Source organism: Schistocerca gregaria, chromosome 4, assembly GCF_023897955.1.
Source record: "Schistocerca gregaria isolate iqSchGreg1 chromosome 4, iqSchGreg1.2, whole genome shotgun sequence".
NCBI lineage: Eukaryota > Metazoa > Arthropoda > Insecta > Orthoptera > Acrididae > Schistocerca > Schistocerca gregaria.
The window spans coordinates 94,489,704-94,514,022 of record NC_064923.1 but is presented as its reverse complement, the minus strand read 5'-3'; the positions used below and the strand labels follow the sequence as shown (position 1 = coordinate 94,514,022).

General features: G+C 39.7%; 1 protein-coding gene across 1 annotated transcript in view; it reads right to left on the bottom strand.

The window, feature by feature from the left end:
• Window positions 1-1,066: 1,066 nt before the first annotated feature.
• LOC126267534 (uncharacterized) overlaps window positions 1,067-24,319 on the bottom strand; it is a 65,770-nt gene continuing 42,517 nt past the window's right edge. Inside the window, exon 3 of the mRNA XM_049972836.1 lies at window positions 1,067-1,313. Coding sequence (XP_049828793.1) covers window positions 1,282-1,313 — 32 coding nt within the window. The 3' untranslated portion in view covers window positions 1,067-1,281. The remainder of the gene's footprint in view (window positions 1,314-24,319) is intronic.

Sequence of the window (24,319 nt, the reverse complement as noted above, 5' to 3'; positions counted from 1 at the left end):
AAACGAAAAAAAAACTGTGTTTGTTTTTGTTATGGACTCTTCAATTCTTTTGAATCATATACAATAAAAACAATGCAAAAAGCAGTGCTGAATAGTTATAGAGGAGGACGCACTGGGCAGGCATCACGACTGGCGTCTTACATGGTACAGCGTTAGGTTCCCTCTTATTCCTTATATATGTGAGATTAGATTAGATTAGATTAGTACTTGTTCCATAGATCATTAATACGACACTTAGTAATGATGTGGAACGTGTCAGGTTAATAACAGGTGTCTATACAAGATATTACATTACACAAAATGTTACATGACACTTAATATTTTTTTTGTGTGGGGTTGGGGAAATTACCCACTTACTATATCCAAAAATTCATCTAATGAGTAGAAGGAGTTGCCATTAAGAAATTCTTTTAATTTGCTTTTAAATGCTATATGGTTATCTGTCAGACTTCTGATGCTATTAGGTAAGTGACCAAAGACTTTTGTGGCAGCATAATTTCCCCCTTCTGAGTCAAAGTTAGATTTAAGCTTGAGTAGTGAAGATCATCCTTTCTCCTAGTGTTGTAGCCGTGTACACTGCTATTACTTTTGAATTCGTTCGGATTGTTAATGACAAGTTTCATAAGTGAATATATATATTGTGAGGCTACAGTGAATATCTCCAGCTCTTTAAATAAGTGTCTGCAGGATGATCTTGGATGAGCTCCAACAATTACTCTGATTACACGCTTTTGTGCAATGAACACTCTTTTACTCAATGATGAGTTACCCCAGAATATGACGCCAGGGGCTTTTTACTTAACGTAAGCATATTCAGTACTTTTTGCAGTTGGTACAGATTTTATAATTATCCTGATTAGTATGACATCAACAGAGAAATATTAATAATATTTTAAAAGGAATTAAAAAGTAGTTCTTTTCAAATGACCACTTCCTTAATTTCATATACTCAGTTCTGTGGCATTTACCGTTTCAGTTACTTACGTAGACTTTGTGGACATTTATCTCTTCAGAATGGCGTTGCTCGATTGGTTCTGGACATGAATAAATGAATGAAGTACAACCATTGCTATTTAGTCTTTAATAGTGAATAAAACATTGTTCGTCATTGCAGAAATGTCGCTATTAGTGGCACGAGTTTGCAAACATAGCTAATATGCGACTCAAGGTTCACAATAGGGATGACTTACAGAAAATACGCAGGTTATAACACTCTGTTTTACTTTACATACAATGTCGATACATTCAGAAACTTCATTTCCTCATTGAAGTGGCAAAACGTTAGCAAACACCCATGTGGTTGAAGTCGCACTCTGCAACAGAAAAGCGAGGTCTAGTTAAGCATGCACGCTTGCTGCTGTTGTTGTTCAGGCGTAAGCTAAATTAATACATAGCTGCGGTAAAATAAAATAAATGGAAATGAACGATAAAATACTGTAATAACTTAATGGAAAGAGCAAAAAAGCTGAACTGCACAAAACGCGTAACAACAATTAAGATTTCTATAACAGGAACTTCTGGTTATACAAGTTATCATTAGTAGTAATAGTAGCAAATTTATTCATCCATAGTTCAGTTTTAGAAGGACACTGGATATGTTGTGGTGGTACAGTTTAAGAACAACAAAAAAACATAATTCACATCTAAAGTCATTTACATTCTTATCTCGACAGGTGTACTTTGATAAAGATGAAACAGATGGTGACCTGAAGTCTTACAGTAGGAAGTATCCCAGCATTTACCTGCAGTAATTTAGGGAAACGACAGAGAACTTGGATCTGGATAGCTGGATAAAAATTGGAGCCTTTTCCCTCCTGAATACAATGCCAGCCTGTTAAAATAGTGCTACCTCAATCGATTAATGTCTATTATATAACAGTTTTGCAAAAAAGTTGTTTAAGACTGTAACAGGCTACTGATGCACTATTAATTCATTTTTGACTTGCAGTCATTGCACACATTACACACCATATACACATTATTTCATAATCTCACACTACACACACTTCCAGCTAACTTCAGGACCATTGTTGCAATGATGTTTGGTTTCCATTTTGCGTACTGCAACTTCCCATTTCCCTACCTGAAAAACAATGTTAGAGTCCGTCTATAATGAGTGAGATGTTGGAATCAGGAATTACACATAGGATACATTACCTAACTTTGTGACTAACATTTTCCGGAAAATAAGAAAAGAAACACTAAGATAAAACATAATTTGAAAATGTTATTTGAAATGATAGATGTTTTATTATTGTTATTGTTATTTCTTTGTGTTACTTTTTTTCGAAGGTTCTACTCTTTATTGACTTCGTATTAGTAATCTAATTAATCAAGTTGGGAAATTCTTGTACATTTTTAATCCTTGGGAGAAGATGGCGTTTCTGTTTTATTTTTATTCTTTCTTGGCAAATGTGAGTTCTGTCATGATCTTGTTCCCCGGGTCATGGACAGGTCTGTCTGTGCAGTAACTATCAATGTTATTTTTTTGTGTACAATTGATAGGTAAATCCATTCACATGACCTAGTTTAAGTCCCCAGTGTTTTGAATAGCTCTTCACAATGAGCTTGTCTGCTACTTTTGGTTATTATTCTTTAGACTCTTTGCTGTAGTTTGAAAACCGTGTTCACGTTTTGTGCATTTGTTCCTCAGAAAAGAATTACATAACTAAGAATCGACTGTAATTTTGAACAGCATGTAACTAAAAGACACTAACTGTTGCACACTGATGACAGGACTCTAACAGCACAACTTGTTGATGACATTCTGTTTGCAAATCTATTTGTGCCTACAAACCACTTTAACTGGTGGGATCCTTACCAGGTGGGATTGACGGAGGACATCGAAAGGGTGCAAAAGGGCAGCTCGTCTTTTATTATCACGTTATAGGGGAGAGAGTGTGGCAGATATGATACACGAGTTGGGATGGAAGTCATTACAGCATAGACGTTTTTCGTCGCGGCGAGACCTTTTTACGAAATTTCAGTCACCAACTTTCTCTTCCGAATGCGAAAATATTTTGTTGAGCCCAACCTACATAGGTAGGAATGATCATCAAAATAAAGTAAGAGAAATCAGAGCTCGAACAGAAAGGTTTAGGTGTTCGTTTTTCCCGGTCGCTGTTCGGGAGTGGAATAGTAGAGAGATAGTATGATTGTGGTTCGATGAACACTCTGCCAAGCACTTAAATGTGAATTGCAGAGTAGTCATGTAGATGTAGAACTGTGAATCACTATTCGTTCGACCCTCACTTGACTTCACAGTGTCATTTTCCCTCTCTAGACTGAAATTCATGGTATTTATTTTCTTTATGTTCAACGTCAGTTTATTACATACTACTGAATCAGGCAGTGCTCTGCAACTGCTAATTACGTATGGAAATTTAACGTATGTCCTAGTCTCCTTCTGCCCCTTCTCTTTGTTGGTCTAATCCTCCCCTCTCTTTGTCCATCTCCTAATCATGCCCCCCTCCATCCCCCAACTCTTTTCATCACTTCCTTCCCTCTCTCTCAGTCCATCTTCTTCTTCCCCATTTCTCTCCATCTCTTCCTGCTCCCTCTCTTTCTGATCATCGCCTCCTTCCACCTCTATATGACTATTTACTCCTCCCCTCTGTCCATCTCCTCTTCTTCATTCTCTCTGACCTTAGGCCTTGTTTATTGTTAAAATTCCGTAGTAGTATTCTAACCATATGTCGGTAGGCTATAAATAATAGTTTCCTATTTTCTGTGAAAACCAACTGCGAGGAAGAAAATGTAACAATAAAGAATATAATTGGAGAAATAATTTATGTAATGTTTAAGCGGCCTGCTAAAACTGACTGTGAGAATGAGACAAAAACTGCACGTTTTCACTGCAGACTACATCACAGTTTTTCTTCCTCTCAGCTGGTAATAACAGAAGCCCTGTGCATTTTCGTTTAAAAAGATATATAGCCTATGCGCCTCCGTATGTTGATTAGAGAGGTGTAATAATTTGAAGTAAGTCAGTGAAGAACTTTTCAAGTTTTTTTGGTAATATCATTTCCTCTTGGTTTCTTAAACATGTATTTATACATTACATTATCAAAAAATATGTAGTGAATGTCCATCCGAATGTCCATTAGAGTATTGTTTATAAATTTGAAGTAAATAAGCCAACAACTTTTCGAGACTTGTTGTAACAACATTTCCCCTTCCTATATTACATATATATTTGCACATTATATATATTTAAAAATATAGCTTATGTCTGTCTGAATGTTTTTAGAGTGTTGCGTAAAAAGTTTAAGTAAAAAATATGGCTTATGTTTGTCTGAATGTTTTAGAGTGTTGTGTAAAAGTTTGAAGTACAAAATATGGCTTTGTCGGTCAGAATGATTTTTTAGAGTGTTTTGTAAAACTCTGAAGTAAATGAGTCAAGAACGTTTCGAGATTTTCGCTATATTTAAAAAAAAATGAAACAATGTCTGTTGACGTTAAGAGACTAAAAGTAGGGTAAACTAGGATGCCAGTGGTGTTTGCTGCAGGATTGTTGTGCGAGTTCTTCACGAGATATTGTGACTTGTTTTTGCCATTCAGTCAGCATAGCTGCTAGGAACAATATTGTTATGTTTACTTATACTACACTTGTGTGTTTCTTGAGTGCAATGTGACTTGCTGCTCACTTAGTGTGAGATAGTTCAAGCAGTAAGTCATGAGTGAATGGTGGGATTTCCAATGCAGAACAATCTGATATGTTCATGTTCTACAGGGAGTGCAGGAAGAATGGTGTTCGTTCTTGCTTGGTGTATGCGGCAACATATCCCAACAGACGCCAACCTCTTCGGCAATACTTCCAGTAATTTTCGGGTTTGCACTCGGATCCCATCAAAATTCTGCCACGATATTTCGGTCTAGAGGCGTCCGGCCATCCTCAGGTGAGTAGAAGAAGTACTGGAGAGACCTGATGCAGTCATTGTATTTATAGCGAATTCCGCACATGCGAATCGTACTGGAGGTTTACGGCGCATGTGTAAGGAGGTGACATGCGCGAGAGCCAAGTTGTGTGTGCTACCCTCAGTGGTGAAGTAAGAACAAACTAATCGCTGAGTATCGACTGAGCATATCGATTCCGTTGTGACCACATCATTTTAATAATTGGATTCCAATTTTTATCCAGCTGTAAGCTGTAATTACGATTCATTAAATTATCAGAAAGACGTATTTCCACGTATTCTTTAATTACAGAGTCCCAGAAGCTGGAAACCGGTGCAAATTTTTTTAAATTATTGTATTCCATTGAATGTCCCACGGAAGTGCAATGTTCTGCCACTGCTGATTTTAAAGGTTGCCGCAGATGTGTGTGTCTCTCATGTTCTACACAGTGTTTCTGGACGGTTCGTGTCGGATGACCTATTTATGCTGAATCACACTCACAGGGAACTTTATAAACACCCACCTTCCTCAATTGTAAATCGTCTTTAACGGATTCGAATAAGACCCTGCTCTTTGCTGGTGGACGGTAGATGACATTAATACACACATCAAAAAAAGCTTTGCATCACCTCGGTTCCGAGAGTTCCGGGCCTGAACAGAAAATTGGAATAGAGATCAACTAAGAACACCGGCGGTTTGTATGGGGACATGGCAGCTGGACGCCTGAAGATATAGATCTGTATGTGTGGATTTTCTGTACTGCGACTGTCCCAAAGACCCATCACTCTACGGCGTACTAACACGTCTAGAAAGGGTAAAGTCCCATCTTTCTCAATCTCCATAGTAAACTTGATGTTCTCATGTAAAGAATTTAAATGACAAAGGAATTTTTCCAGTTCTTGTCTGCCATGCGGCCATACAACCAAAGTATCATCTACGTAACGCCAAAAAAAACCGTAGGCTTTAAGACGGCAAAGTCAAGAGCTTTCTCCTCAAAGTCTTCCATAAAAAGACACCGGGAAAATCTCAGAAGTCGCATTAAATATCTCCTCGGGGAGCAGATGGGTTAGGATAACCACAGACTGAATAAATTTCGTGAGAAAAGATCCAGGTTACTGTGTAGTCCTACAGTGAGAGTCTGTCCTTATATACAACGATAATACATGTTGGTTTTTCTGTGTCTCTACACCAAATAACTACGCAAACGACTTTGCAGTTCGAAGAGTGTACCTCAATATTAACTAGCTGTATTTTATTTTTTGTTGATAGCATATTTTGGGGAAAAACTGTTAAGTCTGTGAAATGTTTCGTGTTACTTTTTCCAACAGTTTCTTTTTCCTAAACGTGTAGTACATGGGCCATATGATGTGCTGAATCTCTTGAGAGATTACTGTCGAATTATTTAAACCGCTTGAGACACTGTTTAGGCAGGGCAAACTCCTGTCCCGATTTATCCTAAAAGAGACCTTCTCCTGCTACCCATGAGAACAAGACATGTACCCCCTATATTTCCATAAATCAGCTCTACTAATGTTTCCTTAATTAAAACAAGCTTGATAATTGAGTATAACGGCCTCAATTCTCTCTATGAAGGTTTTAAAAGCGAAAAAAAATTCGTTGGCGTTTAACATTTTGGGTGTTGTCATCCGTAACGGAAGGCATACTCTCAGGCAAATATTCGTTGCGGGGGCTCTCTCACAAAATGTAGTGTGCGGATGGTCACTTGCCGTAACACAGCACCCTGATCAGCTCTTTCTGTGGAGGCGGATCTGTGCTTAAGAGAGCAGCACACTATCTGCTGGTGTATTAAGGGCACTTTATTTCACCCTTTGTGGCTGGAAGAAACTACGCCAAATCTGGGTAATTGTCTTCAATGGCTGCAGTCTACATTCCCTCAATTCCAGAAATTCCCCTTCACAGAACACAGGACTTCAACAGAGCTATCAGCGCAGCTGAGGGGACAGAGCAATGAACCACAGCTGATGTTCGAGGCCTCCTTAACTGCTGAAAATAAAATGCCATGTCGCTTGCAGCATAGTGCCAGCATTTAAATTAGATGCTAATTCGTTGACCTGAGTGTCATTTCGGCTGATCATTCTCGTGAAGCTTCATGTGCTTGGGTAGAACTTATTCAAGTGCTTTCCACCTCGTAAAAATCCATTGGTTTTTATATATATAAATTAAGACAGTGAAAGGTGTTGTTGGTTCTTTCATTTTCTCACCGCCATTTCATCTTTTTCAAGATCTATAACATTTATTCTGTAACTACAACTGAGGCATTAAGCTAGCCAGCTTCATTACGCATCAGTTCTGGGAAGTTTGTAAGCTCTTTGCATGCTCACTGCATCCACCAGCCTTGTCTTTGGTGAGACGTTGGCTCACAGCCAACTGTAGGCTTTGGTGGTAGTGTTTGCCATGAGTTCCACAAGGATGCCAGTTATTATCTTAGTAGCACTACTTGTTCTCGCGAGTCGTATTCTTTATTTTGGAGTGATGCTTTGTACTGCAGGAACAAACTGCTCGGATGATAACTGGTACTTCTACATTAACATCATAAAGCAAGAATTTATCCGTGGCTGCGGAGTTACTTAAGTCAGACAATAAGCAATAGCTTGCCAGCCGCGTATCAAAACTAATAGCGAATTTATGTCCTTAAAATTGCACCATGGCAGGCGAGTACTTAGTGCACCAACTGTAAGTGGAACGGCGCTCCGACAGTCATCGACATTGTTCCTTTGGAAGCAGTCCCTTCGCTATATTCACTAGGAATATCATTGATATTGGCCTTCAGTCATTAAAAGGAGCAATTACAATCGACCAAGCGGTTAGAGGCGCTTCAGTCTGGAACCGCGCAACCGTTACGGTCGCAGGTTAGAATCGTGCCTCGAGCATGGATGTATGTGATGTCCTTAGGTTACTTAGGTTTAAGTCGTTCTAAGTTATAGGGGACTGATGACCTCAGATGTTATGTCCCATAGAGCTCAGAGCCAATTCCAGTCTGGACTGTAACCGACAGACATTTAGAGGATGCTACTGCGTTTGTTGTACGAATATGATTGCAGCACGACGTGCCATTAATGTTCGATAGAATTCATGTCGGGTGAGCTGGGTGGCCAAATAATTTGCTCGAACTGTCCAGAATGTTTTTCAAACCAACTGATAACAATTGTGGCCAGGTGACATGGCGCATTGTCATCCATAAAAATTCCATCGTTGTTTGGAAACATGAAGTCCATGAATGGCTGCAAATGATCTCCAAGCAGATGAACATAACTATTTCCAGTCAACGATCGGTTCAGTTTGACCAGAGAACCCAGTCCATTCCACGTAACGACAGCCCACACCATTATGGAGCCACCACCAGCTTGCACAGAGCCTTGTTGACCACTTGGGTCAATGACTTCGAGGGATATGCGCCACACTCGAACCCCACCCTCAGCTCTTACCAATTGCAGTCGCAACTCATCTGACCCGGCCACGGTTTTTCAGTTGACTAGAGTTCAACCGATATGGTGACTAGCCCAGGACAGGCGCTGCAGGCGATGTCGTGTTTTTAGCAATGGTACTCGCGTCGATCGTCTGCTGGCATAGCCCATTAACGCCAAATTCCGCCGCACTGCCCTAACGGATACATTCGTCGAATGTACCACATTGATTTCTACGGTTATTACATGCAGTGTTACTTGTCTTTTAGCACTGACACCTCTGATCAAACGCCACTGCTCTCAGTGTTTAGGTGAAGGCTGTCAGCCACTGCGTTGTACGTTGAAAGGTGGCTACACTGAGTCACAGCGCCAGAGATTGCGCCAAAGAGTATTATTCAGCCGCCTCCACTGGTAGTTGCAGCTGAGAAGTTGCTGTGGGCAGTTGTAGTTCTGAGGTAGGTGTGATCAGTGTTTGTTGAGTCGATGTCGATAGAGTACTATTTGTGAGCATGTCGTGTGCAGTTATTCTGATGGGCTAGACAGACGATGCTGTTCGATTGGGGATGTTGTAACGATCAGAGTGTATTTTTCGTCAATATATATGAGGTAATTAAAGCATTTTTGTATTATAAATTTCGTAAATAACAATGCCTCTTGCTCATAGGTTCAGTCAACAAAGCATCTGGCTTGTGTTCATGTATTAGAGTGTAATTCTGGTTTCTATGTGCAATCAAAGTATTTCTTTTTTTAAATTACTTCATCGTAAATGGCGTTTAAAGCATCTTTCGTAGTGAGGAAGAACCGTGCCAGATGTGTACGTTGAATCACACTTCCACACACAGAACAGTTACATTTGTGCTTTGTTGTTTCGTAGCTTTTATAGTTGCTGGGGACTTAATTAATTAATTGTGTTAACGGAAATTTTCTTTCATTCTTTGTTGTTATTCTCTGCAGTCAGATTGCGTACTAATATTATTCAAGGGCCAACCGGTTACGAGACTGCGTAATCGGACAAACAGCGACAAAAATTAAAATTATTAGCATTATATTTAATTAAGCCCCCATGCACGTGGCGACCGCTGCTTCGGATCGGCCCTTGGAATTCTTTTGATAGTAAAAATAGCAAACAGTAGTATTGTTGTGGTAATTTGTAGTTTAGTAATTGTAGTCTATATTGCATGTGAAGATTTGGTAATGAACATTTGTAGTTGTCTTGCCTTTCTTCTAATGGTATTTTTGCAGAATGTAATTTTTGATGTCTTGTATACGGGTTTGACAATTTTGTGCAATTATGAACATTTCAATTGTTCGTTAATCGTGTTTGTCGGGAAGCATTTCGTGTAAATGGTATTGTTGGTGATAAAGTGTCATATTGTGTGTAATTTTCGTATAGTGACGAGTTTTGTATGTTTTGTAAATGATTACGCGATCGATGAAAAAGGCAAAAATGATGGATAGGGAGAATGAAGAAACTGTTAACATGGCGAACTCGCCAACATAGGAGAACAGTATGATGAATAATGAAGCAGAAAACAATTTAATAAGTCGAGAAAATAGTCCGGAACCAGTTCAAAATTTTTCAGAATAAAATTTTTTTCAGAATATGAGATTAACGATAGAAGATTCTGAAATAGTATCGAACACAGATAGCTTTACGGCTGTGCCGAAGGAAGTTAGTTTTACGGGAAATGTTAGGGGCGAAAGGAATTTAGAACCAGTTAATATGGAGCACTTGATGAGTGCAATATTAAATTTGGGATCACAAATAGGAACAATTAAAACTGGTATGGAAACAATGGAAACACGGTTAGACTCACAAATAGGAACAATTAAAACCGAGATGGAAACAATGTAAACACGGTTAGACTCACGAATAAGGGCATGTTTTAAAAACATGAAAGATGAATTAAAGAAAGAAATTAGAGAAGTACAACCGATTTTGAATGCTCACAATAATAGATTAATTTCAATAGAAATCAGACAAAAAGAACAGGATAGAGAACAGGAAGAAAGAGATCGCGTGATAGTACAAAAATTTTCAGAGTTAAATTTACAACTTGCACACGATAAGGAAGAAATATTTGAAAGAATCGAGGAATCTGTACTAAATGAAAGAATAAATAACCTAACACAACAATACGAACAGGTAACTACTAAATGTGTTAATACTGAAACCCGAGTCGCGACACTTACGGAAGACGTAAATAAACAGAAAGAACAAATAGGTGACTTATCGGAAAGAGTTGAGGAGATTTCAGATAAATTGACAAGTCTTAGTTTAAATGGGGACAGAGATTCAGACGATACAGCTCCATTGCCATTTGCAGAAACCGAAGACTACCAAGACATAAATAAACATGTTGAAATTCAGGGTAAATTTAATGAACGCGTTAAAAGGGAATTTGAGGCGTTACGAAAGCAAGTCAAACAAATTGACAGCGAAATCGTAGGAAAAGACAGCAGAAGAAATTTAGAATTACAGATAGCAGAGGGCTTTGAAGAAAATAATTTATTTCATTTACGAGAAGCAACAAGAGAGCGCCAGGCGCGCGAACTTGACAATAATCGACATTGGGACGGGGACAGACGCAGTAGGTCTTTGTCGCCACGAGGCGAAAACATTGACTATAAACACTTTTTAACTGTTCGGAAATTTAAGATTTTTCGCAATTCTAAGAATGACATGCATCCATGTTCATGGTTAGATCAACTTACGTACGCACTTCCACCAAATTGGCCGCTAAGTCACAAACTGGAATTTATGTGTGGATATTTAGAAAACGAACCAGCGACGCGGATGCGCGCACTTATTAGAGATTGTAATAATTTAAATGATTTTTATCATGCATTTCTATCGGCATATTGGTCCGAAAACACTCAAGACAGAGTCAAACATAGTATTATTATGCAGCGTAATTTTAAACAGTCGGAGTTCCGCACGCCGGCAGAATACTTTGAAGATATGATTCGAAAGAATCAGTTCCTTTCCAACCCTTATAGCCCGACTGAATTAATTCGCATTTGCTTAACTAAGCTGTCACAATCGATAAGACAAATTGCTTTAGCCGGAAGATGTAAAGACGACATTGAGACTTTTAACTTTGTTACAAGAACTTGAGTATGACAACGACGACGGGACTTCTTGTAATTTTTTCAGTAACGGTAATCACAGTAGATTTTCAGAGAGACGGGATAATGATCGGAACGAACGTTATATGGGTAATTTTGAGAATGACAGAGGAAACAGACAGGATAATAGATACCAGCCTTATGCCAATAACAGACGTTCTAACAGAAATTACACGGATAATTACAATAACAGAAATTCATACCGGAATGAACAATCATACGGAAACCGTAATCGGTATAATCAAGACAGAAATTATTCATACAATAATAGAATTTCTTACTACAGAAATAACCAGGGTAGTAGATCTAACAGTAATTTCAGAAGTGACAGTCGAAATTACACAAGAAGTAGTCATGCAGATAGCCAGGAAAACAGAAATTTTAATAACAGACACAACCAAGAATTTACATGTAACAGACAGGAGGGATCTAATTGGCATCCTCCGCGTGACATAAATTCAGAGAGACAAGTGCAAATCGTAGAAATTGATCCGCGAAATGACGCGAATAACCAAAGACGTGACGCAAACAATCGACAGTGACTTGTAGCTTCGGCTTCTGGCAGCAATATAGACGGTTCAGAAAGTAATGACACTACGACGTTACACTATGTACGCCTGGAAGACATGAGAGACATTTTGCCAGACGAAAAGGAAAATAATGTAGAAGCATTTTTACATCCTGTTGTTGAAGTATGTGTGGGTAAGAATATGTTCACTGCAGTTTTAGATTCTGGGAGCCCATTGAATGTTATTAGTGAATCAGTTTTTCGAAGATGTGTAAGAAGTATTGCTTGTCCTGTGTTACCTGTTTCTAAAACTACAATTCGAGGAGCTATTTCTGGAAAAAGTGTGGAAGTCAAACAACAGACCAACTTAAATTTCACTTGTCAAGGATAAGAATTTTCTGCTAATTTTATTATTGTTCCATTACTCAGTATACAAAATATATTAGGTATGGAGTTTCTTAACACACATAAGGCAATTTTAAACTTTAAGGAAGGAAGTGTGAACTTGACTGTTGTTGAAACGCCGAAATGTTTGAAATTTTTCGAGTGCTTAACAAAATCTGAATCAGATACAAAATGTTTAAGGTTTGTTACTTCTGATGTTTTCGCTGAGCATTATGACGACAATGTGTTCATTCATGACAACGACAATAGATACAGAGACGCTATGGACGATATAATTAATAGTGAAGAACTAATTAATGAAAAGGTTAAGAAAGCTGAAGTGCCAGATGACGTTGCAAGAGAAGAACTGCACCAAATTTTGACTTCACATGCTACAGTATTTAGTCATCACACAGGAACTATACAAGGCTTACAATATTTATTTAAAGTAAAAGAACACACACCATTTCTAGCAAAAACGTACGCTATTCCTTTGGCTTACAGAGTTAAGAGTGAACTTCAATACATGTTAGATCAAGGCATTATTGAGCCAGCAGTCAGTCCTTATACCAGCCCATTACACGTCGTTCTTAAAAATGATGGGTCATTTCGTTTGGTTCTGGATTCCAGACAGATAAATAATATCATCATTCCTGAAACTGACCGTCTAGATGAACTTCTTCAACATTTCCATGGAATTAAAGTTTTATCCATGATTGATATGCGTGGAAGTTTTTGGCAAATAGAACTTCACCCTGATTGTAGAAAATACACTGCCTTTTTAGCCTTTGGTAACTGTTATCAATTTCTGAAATTACCGTTTGGACTTACTGTATCTTCAGCAGCATTCATTCGTAGTTTACACGAAATTTTACCTGTTTATCTTCGTGACAATATTACTTCATATGTTGACGATATTCTTATTGCTTAACGTTCTTGGAGTGAGCACAATAAAATTTTGTATTCTTCATTACGTATTTTTGCAAGAGTTGGCATTACAATGAACTTGAAAAAATCTGAATTTGGTGGTTCTCAGGTGAAATTTCTTGGTCATATTATTTCTACAGAAGGTATTCTTCCTGATCCAGAAAAAAACTAGACGCTATTCGTAATTATGCTGTTCCTACTACAAAACGTGATGTTCGTAGCTTCCTTGGTGTCTGTAATTTTCTTAGACGCTTTGTTAGATTGGACGATTTGGCCACACCTCGTTTATGTGAACTATCTGGAAAGAATTCTAATTGGTGTTGGGATGAGGAAGCTCAGTAAGAATTTGAGCAACTTCGTGATGCTTTAGTTGCTGCTCCACTTCTTTCACATCCCGATTTATCTAAAGATTTTTGTTTGGCGACGGACTCATCATACAAAGGCCTAGGTGCACACTTATTTCAAGAGATAGAAGAAAACGGCGTTGTAGTACAGAAAACTATTGCATTTGGAAGTCGTATTCTCTCTAAATCAGAAAAGAATTATTCGATTACGGAACTTGAAGCCTTGGCTGTTGTTTGGACTTTCACAAAATTTCGCATATTTTTGTATGGCAGACATACTAAGGTTTACACCGATCATCGAGCTCTGGAATTTCTTATGTCAGCAAAATTAACACATGGAAGAGTGTCACGATGGGCGCTATATCTACAGGAATTTGATTTTAGTATTGTTTACATACAGGGTTCTTCAAATATTATTGCTGATGCTTTATCACATGCACCTATGGGTTTGAAACAAAGTGCTTCGGAGGACTGCAAAGAAAACAATTATTGTTTGATGTATATTCAAGGTGTTGCGTTTGAAAATTTTATTTCGCCTTCGCTCCAGGATATCGCTAAGGAGCAAAATAAGGATCCAGTCTGGAAGGTCATTAAGGAGAAGTGGAGGAGAAAGGAAAGCGTAGCGATTAGACAGTATTATTTAGTTCGCAACGATATTCTTTTTAAACGAAAATCGGTCGACAACTCTGTTTGGTTAGTTTGCATTCCTGATGAGTGGGTTAATAAATTGATTTGTTATACACATTTCAGTTATGCACACTTTGGTCCCAGAAAATGCTTTCATAAATTACGAGAAAATTGATACTTCAGTAATATGGAAAAACGTATTCGATCTGTTCTTGCCAAATGCAAATTATGTCAAAAGGCTAATCCGCCAACTATTTCTCACAGAGCACCGTTGTTTCCTATCATTCCAGCGAAATTAAAGGAGATGGCTGCTGTCGATTTGTTCAGTCCAGTGGTTCGTTCTACTAATGGTTTTGCGTACATTTTGGTAGCAGTGGAATTGACATCAAAATATGTGTGTTTTACACCTTTACGCAAAGCAACAGCTCGTTCAGTATCTAATGCTTTCATCAAACATTTTCTTAAAGAAGTGGGACATGTTGATAAGGTTATATCAGATAATGGATCACAGTTTCGCTCTAAAATTTGGCTTCGTACTCTACGGCGTCGTAAGATTAAACCAATTTTCATTTCACTTTTTCACCCTCAATCTAACGCTTCAGAGAGATGGATGAAGGAAATCAATAAATTGTGTCGACTTTATTGTCATCAGAGTCACAGAACGTGGGATCAGTATTTTCATATTTTTCAAAACATTCTGCATGAACTCCCTAATGATTCAACTTCTTTACCGCCTATATTGATATTAAAAAATAAAGCACCGACAAATCGCATTTCTGAAATCGTTTCTTTTCCGCCTTCACGGAAACTGCGGCGTTCTGAAGTTGAAGTTGTCAACCTGGCTGCCTCTACAAAATATTGCATCTGCGGCTGCTAGAAGAGAGAAATCAGCTAAACGTCCTGGTCGTTTAAAAAACCTTGTCAGTTGGTCCAAAGGTGTTAATTAAGTCTCATCGTTTGTCTCACAAAGGAAAAGGCTTGTGTCGCCAATTTTTTCTGCTTTATAACGGTCCATATAGGATTCGCAAAATTATTCATGATAACACTGTCGAAATAGAAACTCTTAAATCACGGCGCTCTAAGGGAATTCATCATATAACGAACGTTAAAACTTTTGTGGGATGACATACTTTTGAGAAACTAACAGTTATACGTAAACACACGGAGAGTACAAGGATACCGCGCCGTGTTACTTCCTACGTCACGCGTACCTACAGCTGATCGAGCGCTCAGTGCGAATGCACTGACAGCCGTAAACAAATGCACAGTCTAATTTCTCTGATTAAATTCAGTATAAAGCTATAGTGATTTGATAAATTATGTTATTAACGTTCAGTATTTTTCAGGGTACAGTTGTATAAAATATTTAAGAACTTCAGGTAAATTCTGTGTGTGTCCGACGTTAAGAGGACTTGCTATCGAGAAAATTTCAGGAAGAATGTAATTTCGAAGAAGAAAGTAATAAACTAAAAAGGTAACTATTAATTGAGTTTATTTTTTCAGGTAACATATTTCTACTTAGGTATGTACTTTATACGTAATTTGCTTCTCGCGATTACGTGATTTATACTTCGTGCTAATTTTTATGTTCTATGAATTTACTTGTGAAGCGACGTGCTTGCGTACATTTGCTGATTTTGACAATGTTTTATTAATTAACAAGATTGTTACTTGTGTATATTATGCATCGCTTGGCTCCTGTGCTTTTTCACTGATGTCATATTTCTTATTAAGTGCCTGCTGTGCTTATTTATTTAAATTATAATTGTCACCTGATTAATTGTGCTGATATGGTTATGTATGTAAGTTATACTTTGTGATTTATCTGCTTGCGCCTTCATGTTTACTTATTAAGATTACATATGAACATTTATTTGCTTATGCTGATATGATCCTAATGACCTGTTTATTATGTAAGATATATAGTTGCTGCTTTGCGTATGGATTGCATATTTACACATTTCTGTTTTGTTGTCGTAACTACTCTTTAATTTGGTATATAGAAATGCTGATATGCGGTGTACGAACATGGAGTTTAGGTCACCATATGGTATTAATTATAGATTGTTCGCTTGGCAGAGCCTCATTACAGGGATTTGCTACATCCACTTGTTAACATTCTGTTCTCTACTGGTATGTTTACTAGCTATTGCATGTTTTGCATACGCTCAGTGCTTTATATTTTAAGATAAGAAAATGAACTGCTATAATTCTACGAACGACATTGGTACAAGAAACTTCATTGAAGTCACATGAGCTGGAGGTTTTATGGAAGCTGTATAAATTTATGCTAATAGGAAGGAAGCTAACGACATGACATACCAACACTAGGTTTAGACCATTGACAGTTATTACACTGCATTCTTCGTGAACAATTGAAATAGCAAGTGACACTTGACACAAGAAAAACTCCACATGTTTGCTTCTGTTGTGCCATGATTCTTGAAGTGGTGTACACACTGTGAATTATTATGATCATTCACACTCCGTACTCGTACTTACTTACTGAAAGTTATTCAAACTAAAGGCTGTTAGAGGTCATGTATGCATTTCTTTTATTTAATGATGGACAAGATAACCAAAATGTATTTTATAATTCATAATGAGTAGAAGATTTGGGTCAGATGGATTACACAGAGGTTGTGTGTGGACCTTATGTCTTCGAATTGTGTGGGACGATGAATTGAAGTTTGCACTATGATTTTATCTGTACTTGTTCGAGGAGACTGACTAGAGGAAAGAGTTGTTATGGAGGTGAAATGATATTAGTATATGTATCGAAGTATTGAAGAGGTATTATTGAAGTATTGAGATTGTGTAATGTTGATGATTATTGGAGTTTTGGTGGATAAGAGGTAAGGTAAATGATATTGGTGATAAGGTTTTTATGTATCAACGTATTGAAGAGGTATTATTGAAGTATTTAGATTATGTGATGCTGATGATTATTAGAGTTTTGGTGGATAAGAGGTAAGGTAAGTGAGGAGCATAATTTTGTTGTTGGTTTATATGGAACAAGGAGGATGAAGATGGCAGACTAGAACACTCATGTGGAAATAAGATTGTCTACACACACACTTTGTTAAATCAATAAGCAGTATATACTTTTTTTTGGAGAGAGGAAGAAACTGCATATGTTGGCACACTGACAGTGGTTCAGCAACCGTACATTTTGATTTGGCTTGGCAAACATTGGTCTTGACATGATGACTATGACGTTGACTAACTGTTATTGACTACTATACACTGAACCACTACTACTTGATACACATATTGAGCGTCAAAGTTTGACAGAATTGCATTTACACAGTTAACATTGTTCAATTATCCAGTAATACCTAAACGTGGATGAAAGATGAGTGAGTGTGTTTTGTGTGTTTTCCTTTCCTAATCTCTAATAATTGGTACCGACCTATCTCCTAAATATTATTTTACTTGTTTGTTGTGGCTTGCACTGACACCCATAAATATTATAGGTTTACTGTTATTTGTGTACTGTAATAGTTAATACGACAATTATCTGATATCATTTGTGTGTTTGCTATAATTTGTATGTTTAGTGTAAGAGCATTGATAATGATTTTGTAAAAGTAATTGTGTGTGCATTCAAACTGTTGCTCGTGCTTATACATATTAACATTGGTGGGTGCCACTTGGAAATGTTTAATTTCTGCTGATGAACTGTCTGATTAGTGATAGTGAATATTATGGACTGTTACCTGCTCTGGTTCAACATTACTGGGTGCCACTGTTGGAACTGCTTCTTCTGAAATAATATTAATTGTTGCTGTCTGCACCTGCTCAACATTACTGGGTGCCACTGATGGACTGCTTCTACTGAAATAATGCCACTTGTTGGTGTCTGCACCTGCTCAACATTGCTGGATGCAACTAATGCTTCTACTGAAATGATGACACTTATTGCTGTTTACACCTGTTCAACATTGCTGGGTGCCTCTGATGGAAGTGCTTCTACTGAAATAATGTCAGTTATTTCTGTCTGCACCTGTTCAACATTGCTGGGTGCCTCTGATGGAAATGCTTCTACCGAAATAATGTCACTTATTGCTGTCTGCACCTGTTCAACATTGCTGGGTGCCACTAATGGAACTGCTTCTACTGAAATGATGTCACTTGTTGGTGTCTGCACCTGTCAACATTGCTGGGTGAAACTGATGGAACTACTTCTACTGAGATGATGTCACTTGTTGCTGTCTGCACCTGCTCAACATTACTGGGTGCCACTGATGGACTGCTTCTACTGGAATGATGTCACTTGTTGGTGTCCGCACCTGCTCAACATTGCTAGATGTCACTGATGGAACTGCTTCTACTGAAATAATGTCACTTATTGCTGTCTGCACCTATTCAATATTACTGGATGCCACTGATGGATTGCTTCTACTGAGATGATGTTACTTGTTGCTGTCTGCAACTGCTCAACATTACTGGGTGCCACTGATGGACTGCTTCTACTGGAATGATGTCACTTGTTGGTGTCCGCACCTGCTCAACATTGCTAGATGTCACTGATGGAACTGCTTCTACTGAAATAATGTCACTTATTGCTGCCTGCACCTATTCAATATTACTGGATGCCACTGATGGATTGCTTCTACTGAGATGATGTTACTTGTTGCTGTCTGCAACTGCTCAACATTGCTGGGTGCCACTGATGGAACTGCTTCTATTGAAATGATGTCACTTGTTGGTGTCTGAACCTGTTCAACATTGCTGGGTGCCACTGATGGACTACTTCTACTGAGATAATGAATGTTACTTGTTGGTGTCTGCGCCTGCTCGCCATTTTTGGGTAACACTGTTGGAGCTGTTTAAATACTGATGATGAAATGGTATGAGACTGCTATTTGCACCTGTTGACCATTGCTGGGTGCTACTGTTGGAACTGTCAACTACTCTGAGGAGTCCTACTTGTTTATTCAACTATTGAAAGGATTTTTTTGTGAATATTTGTATAAACTGGTCTTTTGCTTGTTTACTTTTTATGAAATGTTATGAGACTCTTACCTGCACCTATTCGTCATGGCTGACACTATTGATTGAATTGTTGAACGACATGATACTTGTGTAAACTATTATGTAAAATCACATGTATGCAAGCATTTGTATTCCCTACTGTATTTTATATACACTCTTGGAAATGGAAAAAAGAACACATTGACACCGGTGTGTCAGACCCACCATACTTGCTCCGGACACTGCGAGAGGGCTGTACAAGCAATGATCACAGCGGACACACCAGGAACCGCGGTGTTGGCCGTCGAATGGCGCTAGCTGCGCAGCATTTGTGCACCGCCGCCGTCAGTGTCAGCCAGTTTGCCGTGGCATACGGAGCTCCATCGCAGTCTTTAACACTGGTAGCATGCCGCGACAGCATGGACGTGAACCGTATGTGCAGTTGACGGACTTTGAGCGAGGGCGTATAGTGGGCATGCGGGAGGCTGGGTGCACGTACCGCCGAATTGCTCAACACGTAGGGCGTGAGGTCTCCACAGTACATCGATGTTGTCGCCAGTGGTCGGCGGAAAGTGCACGTGCCCTTCGACCTGGGACCGGACCGCAGCGACGCACGGATGTACGCCAAGACCGTAGGATCCTACGCAGTGCCATAGGGGACCGCACCGCCACTTCCCAGCAAATTAGGGACACTGTTGTTCCTGGGGTATCAGCGAGGACCATTCGCAACCGTCTCCATGAAGCTGGGCTACGGTCCCGCACACCGTTAGGCCGTCTTCCGCTCACGCCCCAACATAGTGCAGCCCGCCTCCAGTGGTGTCGCGACAGGCGTGAATGGAGGGACGAATGGAGACGTGTCGTCTTCAGCGATGAGAGTCGCTTCTGCCTTAGTGCCAATGATGGTGGTATGCGTTTTTGGCGCCGTGCAGGTGAGCGCCACAATGAGGACTGCATATGACCGAGGCACAGAGGGCCAACACCCGGCATCATGGCGTGGGGAGCGATCTCCTACACTGGCCGTACACCTCTGGTGATCGTCGAGGGGACACTGAATAGTGCACGGTACATCCAAACCGTCATCGAACCCATCGTTCTACCATTCCTAGACCGGCAAAGGAACTTGCTGTTCCAACAGGACAATGCACATCCTCATGTATCCCGTGCCACCCAACGTGCTCTAGAAGGTGTAAGTCAACTACCCTGGCCAGCAAGATCTCCGGATCTGTCCCCCATTGAGCATGTTTGGGACTGGATGAAGCGTCGTCTCACGCGGTCTGCACGTCCAGCATGAACGCTGGTCCAACTGAGGTGCCAGGTGGAAATGGCATGGCAAGCCGTTCCACAGGACTACATCCAGTATCTCTACGATCGTCTCCATGGGAGAATAGCAGCCTGCATTGCTGCGAAAGGTGGATATACACTGTACTAGTGCCGACATTGTGCATGCTCTGTTGCCTGTGTCTATGTGCCTGTGGTTCTGTCAGTGTGATCATGTGATGTATCTGACCCCAGGAATGTGTCAATAAAGTTTCCCCTTCCTGGGACAATGAATTCACGGTGTTCTTATTTCAATTTCCAGGAGTGTATTATGTTATTGAAGGGTCAGTGCAAAGCCAAAATTTATTTAGTTATGTGGTATTTACTTATTTAATATTATCTTTTATTTTTGTCTGTATTTTTTGGACGAATTTGGTGGTATTTTCACCACCAATGCTGGCAAAAATACCATCAAATTCTAGCCCGTGTAGGAGGGGCATATGAAAGGTGGCTACACTGAGTCACAGCGCCAGAGATTGCGCCAAAGAGTATTATTCAGCCGCCTCCACTGGTAGTTGCAGCTGAGAAGTTGATGTGGGCAGTTGTAGTTCTGAGGTAGGCGTGATCAGTGCTTGTTGAGTCGATGTCGATAGAGTACTAGTTGTGAGCATGTCGCGTGCAGTTATTCTGATGGGCTAGACAGCTGATGCTGTTTGATTGGGGATGTTGTAATGATCAGAGTGTATTTTTCGTCAATATATATGAGGTAATTAAAGCATTTTTGTATTTTAAATTTCGTAAATAACAATGCCTCTTGCTCACAGGTTCAGTCAACAAAGCATCTGGCTTGTGTTCATGTATTAGAGTGTGATTCTGGTTTCTATGTGCAATCAAAGTATTTCTGTTTTTTTTAATTAATTCATTGTAAATGGCATTAAAGCATCTTGTCGTATTGAGGGAGAACCGTACCAGATGTGTACGTTGAATCACACTTCCGCACACAGAACAGTTACATTTGTGCTTTGTTGTTTCGTAGCTTTTATAGTTGCTGGGGACTTAATTAATTAATTGTGTTAACGGAAATTTTCTTTCATTCTTCGTTGTTATTCTCTGCAGCCAGATTGCGTACTACTATTATTCAAGGGCCAACCGGTTACGGGACTGCGTAATCGGACAGACAGTGGCAAAAATTAAAATTATTAGTATTCTATTTAATTAAGCCCCCATGCAACGTGGTGAGAGGTAATACCTGAAATATGGTATTCTCTGCACCCTATTGACACTGTGGATTTCGAAATATTTAAGTTAATAACGATTTCCTAAATGGAAAGTCCATGAATCTGGCCCCGGCTACCATTTCTCACTCAAAGCCTGTTAATTGTCAGTCCCCACTATCACGTCAGAAACCTTCTCACCAGGATCACCTGAGTACAAATGACAACTCTACCAATGCACTGCCATTTTATACCTCACGTACGCTATTCTACTCCCATCTGTATATGTGCATATAGCTATCCCATGACTTTTGTCGCCTCAGTCTATTTTATCATACAGATTCTATCTACATCCATACCCCTCAAGCCACCTGACGGTGTGTGGCGGAGGGTACCCTGAGTACCTCTATCGGTTCTCCCTTCTATTCCAGTCTCGTATTGTTCGTGGAAAGAAGGCTTGTCGGTATGCTTCTGTGAGGGCTCTAATCTCTGTGATTTTATCCTCATGGTCTCTTCGTGAGATATACGTAGGAGGGAGCAATATACTGCTTGACTCTTCGGTGAAGGTATGTTCCCGAAACTTTAACAAAAGCCCGTACCGAGCTACTGAGCATCTCTCCTGCAGAGTCTTCCACTGGAGTTTATCTATCATCTCCATAATGCTTTCGCGATTACTAAATGATCCTGTAATGAAGAGTGCTGCTCTCCGCTGAATCTTCTCTATCTCTTCTATCAACCCTATCTGGCACGGATCCCACACCGCTGAGAAGTATTCAAGCAGTGGGCGAACAAGCGTACTGTAACATGCTTCCTTTGTTTTCGGATTGCATTTCCTTAGGATTCTTCCAATGAATCTCAGTCTGGCATCTGCTTTACCGACGATCAACTTTATATGATCATTCCATTTTAAATCACTCCTATCGCGTACTCCCAGATAATTTATGGAATTAACTGCTTCCAGTTGCTGACCTGCTATTTTGTAGCTAAATAATAAGGGATCTAGCTTTCTATGTGTTCGCAGCACATTAGAATTGTCTACATTGAGATTCAATTGCCATTCCCTGCACCATGCGTCAATTCGCTGCAGATCTTCCTGCATTTCAGTACAATTTTCCATTGTTACAACCTCTCGATACACCACAGCATCATCTGCAAAAAGCCTCAGTGAACTTCCGATGTCATCCACCAGGACATTTATGTATATTGTGAATAGCAACGGTACTATGACACTCCCCTGCGGCACAGCTGAAATCACTCTTTCTTCGGAAGACTTCTCTCCATTGAGAATGACATGATGCGTTCTGTTATCTAGGAACTCTTCAATCCAATCACACAATTGGTCTGATATTCCATATGCTCTTACTTTGTTTATTAAACGACTGTGGGGATATGTATGGAACGCCTTGCGGAAGTCAAGAAACACGGCATCTACCTGTGAACCCGTGTCTATGGCCTGAGTTTCGTGGACGAATAGCGCGAGCTGGGTTTCACACGACCGTCTTTTTCGAAACCCATGCTAATTCCTACAGAGTAGATTTCTACTCTCCAGAAACGTCATTATACTCGAACATAATACGTGTTCCAAAATTCTACAACTGATCGACGTTAGAGATATAGGTCTATGGTTCTGCACATCTGTTCGACGTCCCTTCTTGAAAACGGGGATGACCTGTGCCCTTTTCCAGTCCTTTGGAACGCTACGCTCTTCTAGAGATCTACGGTACACCGCTGCAAGAAGGGTGGCAAGTTCCTCCGCGTACTTTGTGTAAAATCGAGCTGGTATCCCATCAGGTCCAGCAGCCTTTCCTCTTTTGAGCGATTTTAATTGTTTCTCTATCCCTCTGTCGTCTATTTCGATATCTACCATTTTGTCATCTGTGCGACAACGTTTGAGTCTCCCAGTCTATATCCGGCAAATTAAAATCTCTACCCAGAACTATAACATGGTGAGGAAATTTACTCGAAATGTTTTCCGAATTATTCTTCAGGTGCTCAGCCACTACACCTGCTGATCCCGGGGGCCTATAGAGACATCCAATTACCATGTCTGAGCCTGCTTTAACCGTGATCTTCACCCAAATTATTTCACATTTCGGATCTCCGTCAATTTCCTTCGATAGTATTGCACTTCTTATTGCTATAAATACGCCTCCCCCTTCACTGTCCAACCTGTCTCTGCGGTATACATTCCAATCTGAGTTTAGGATTTCATTATTGTTTACGTCTGGTTTCAGCCAACTATCTGTCTCTAGTACTATATGGGCGTTGTGACCGTTTATTAATTAGAGCAGTTCTGGAACCTTTCTATAGACGCTCCTGCAGTTTACTATTAGCACATTAATATTGTTATTCCCTGTTGCAGTTGGCCTGATCCTACCTTGTCGCGTCTCAGGAGGCGTCTTTTCGGGCCTAGGCAAGGAATCCTCTAACCTACAAAACCCCCATGTGCACTCCACACGTAATCCGCTACCCTTGTAGTCGCTTCCGGCGTGTAGTACACGCCTGACCTATTCAGGGGGACCCTACATTTCTCCACCCGATAGCAGAGGTCGAGAAATTTGCACCTCAGCTCTCCGCAGAATCGTCTGAGCCTCTGGTTTAAGCCTTCCACTCGGCTCCAAACCAGAGGAC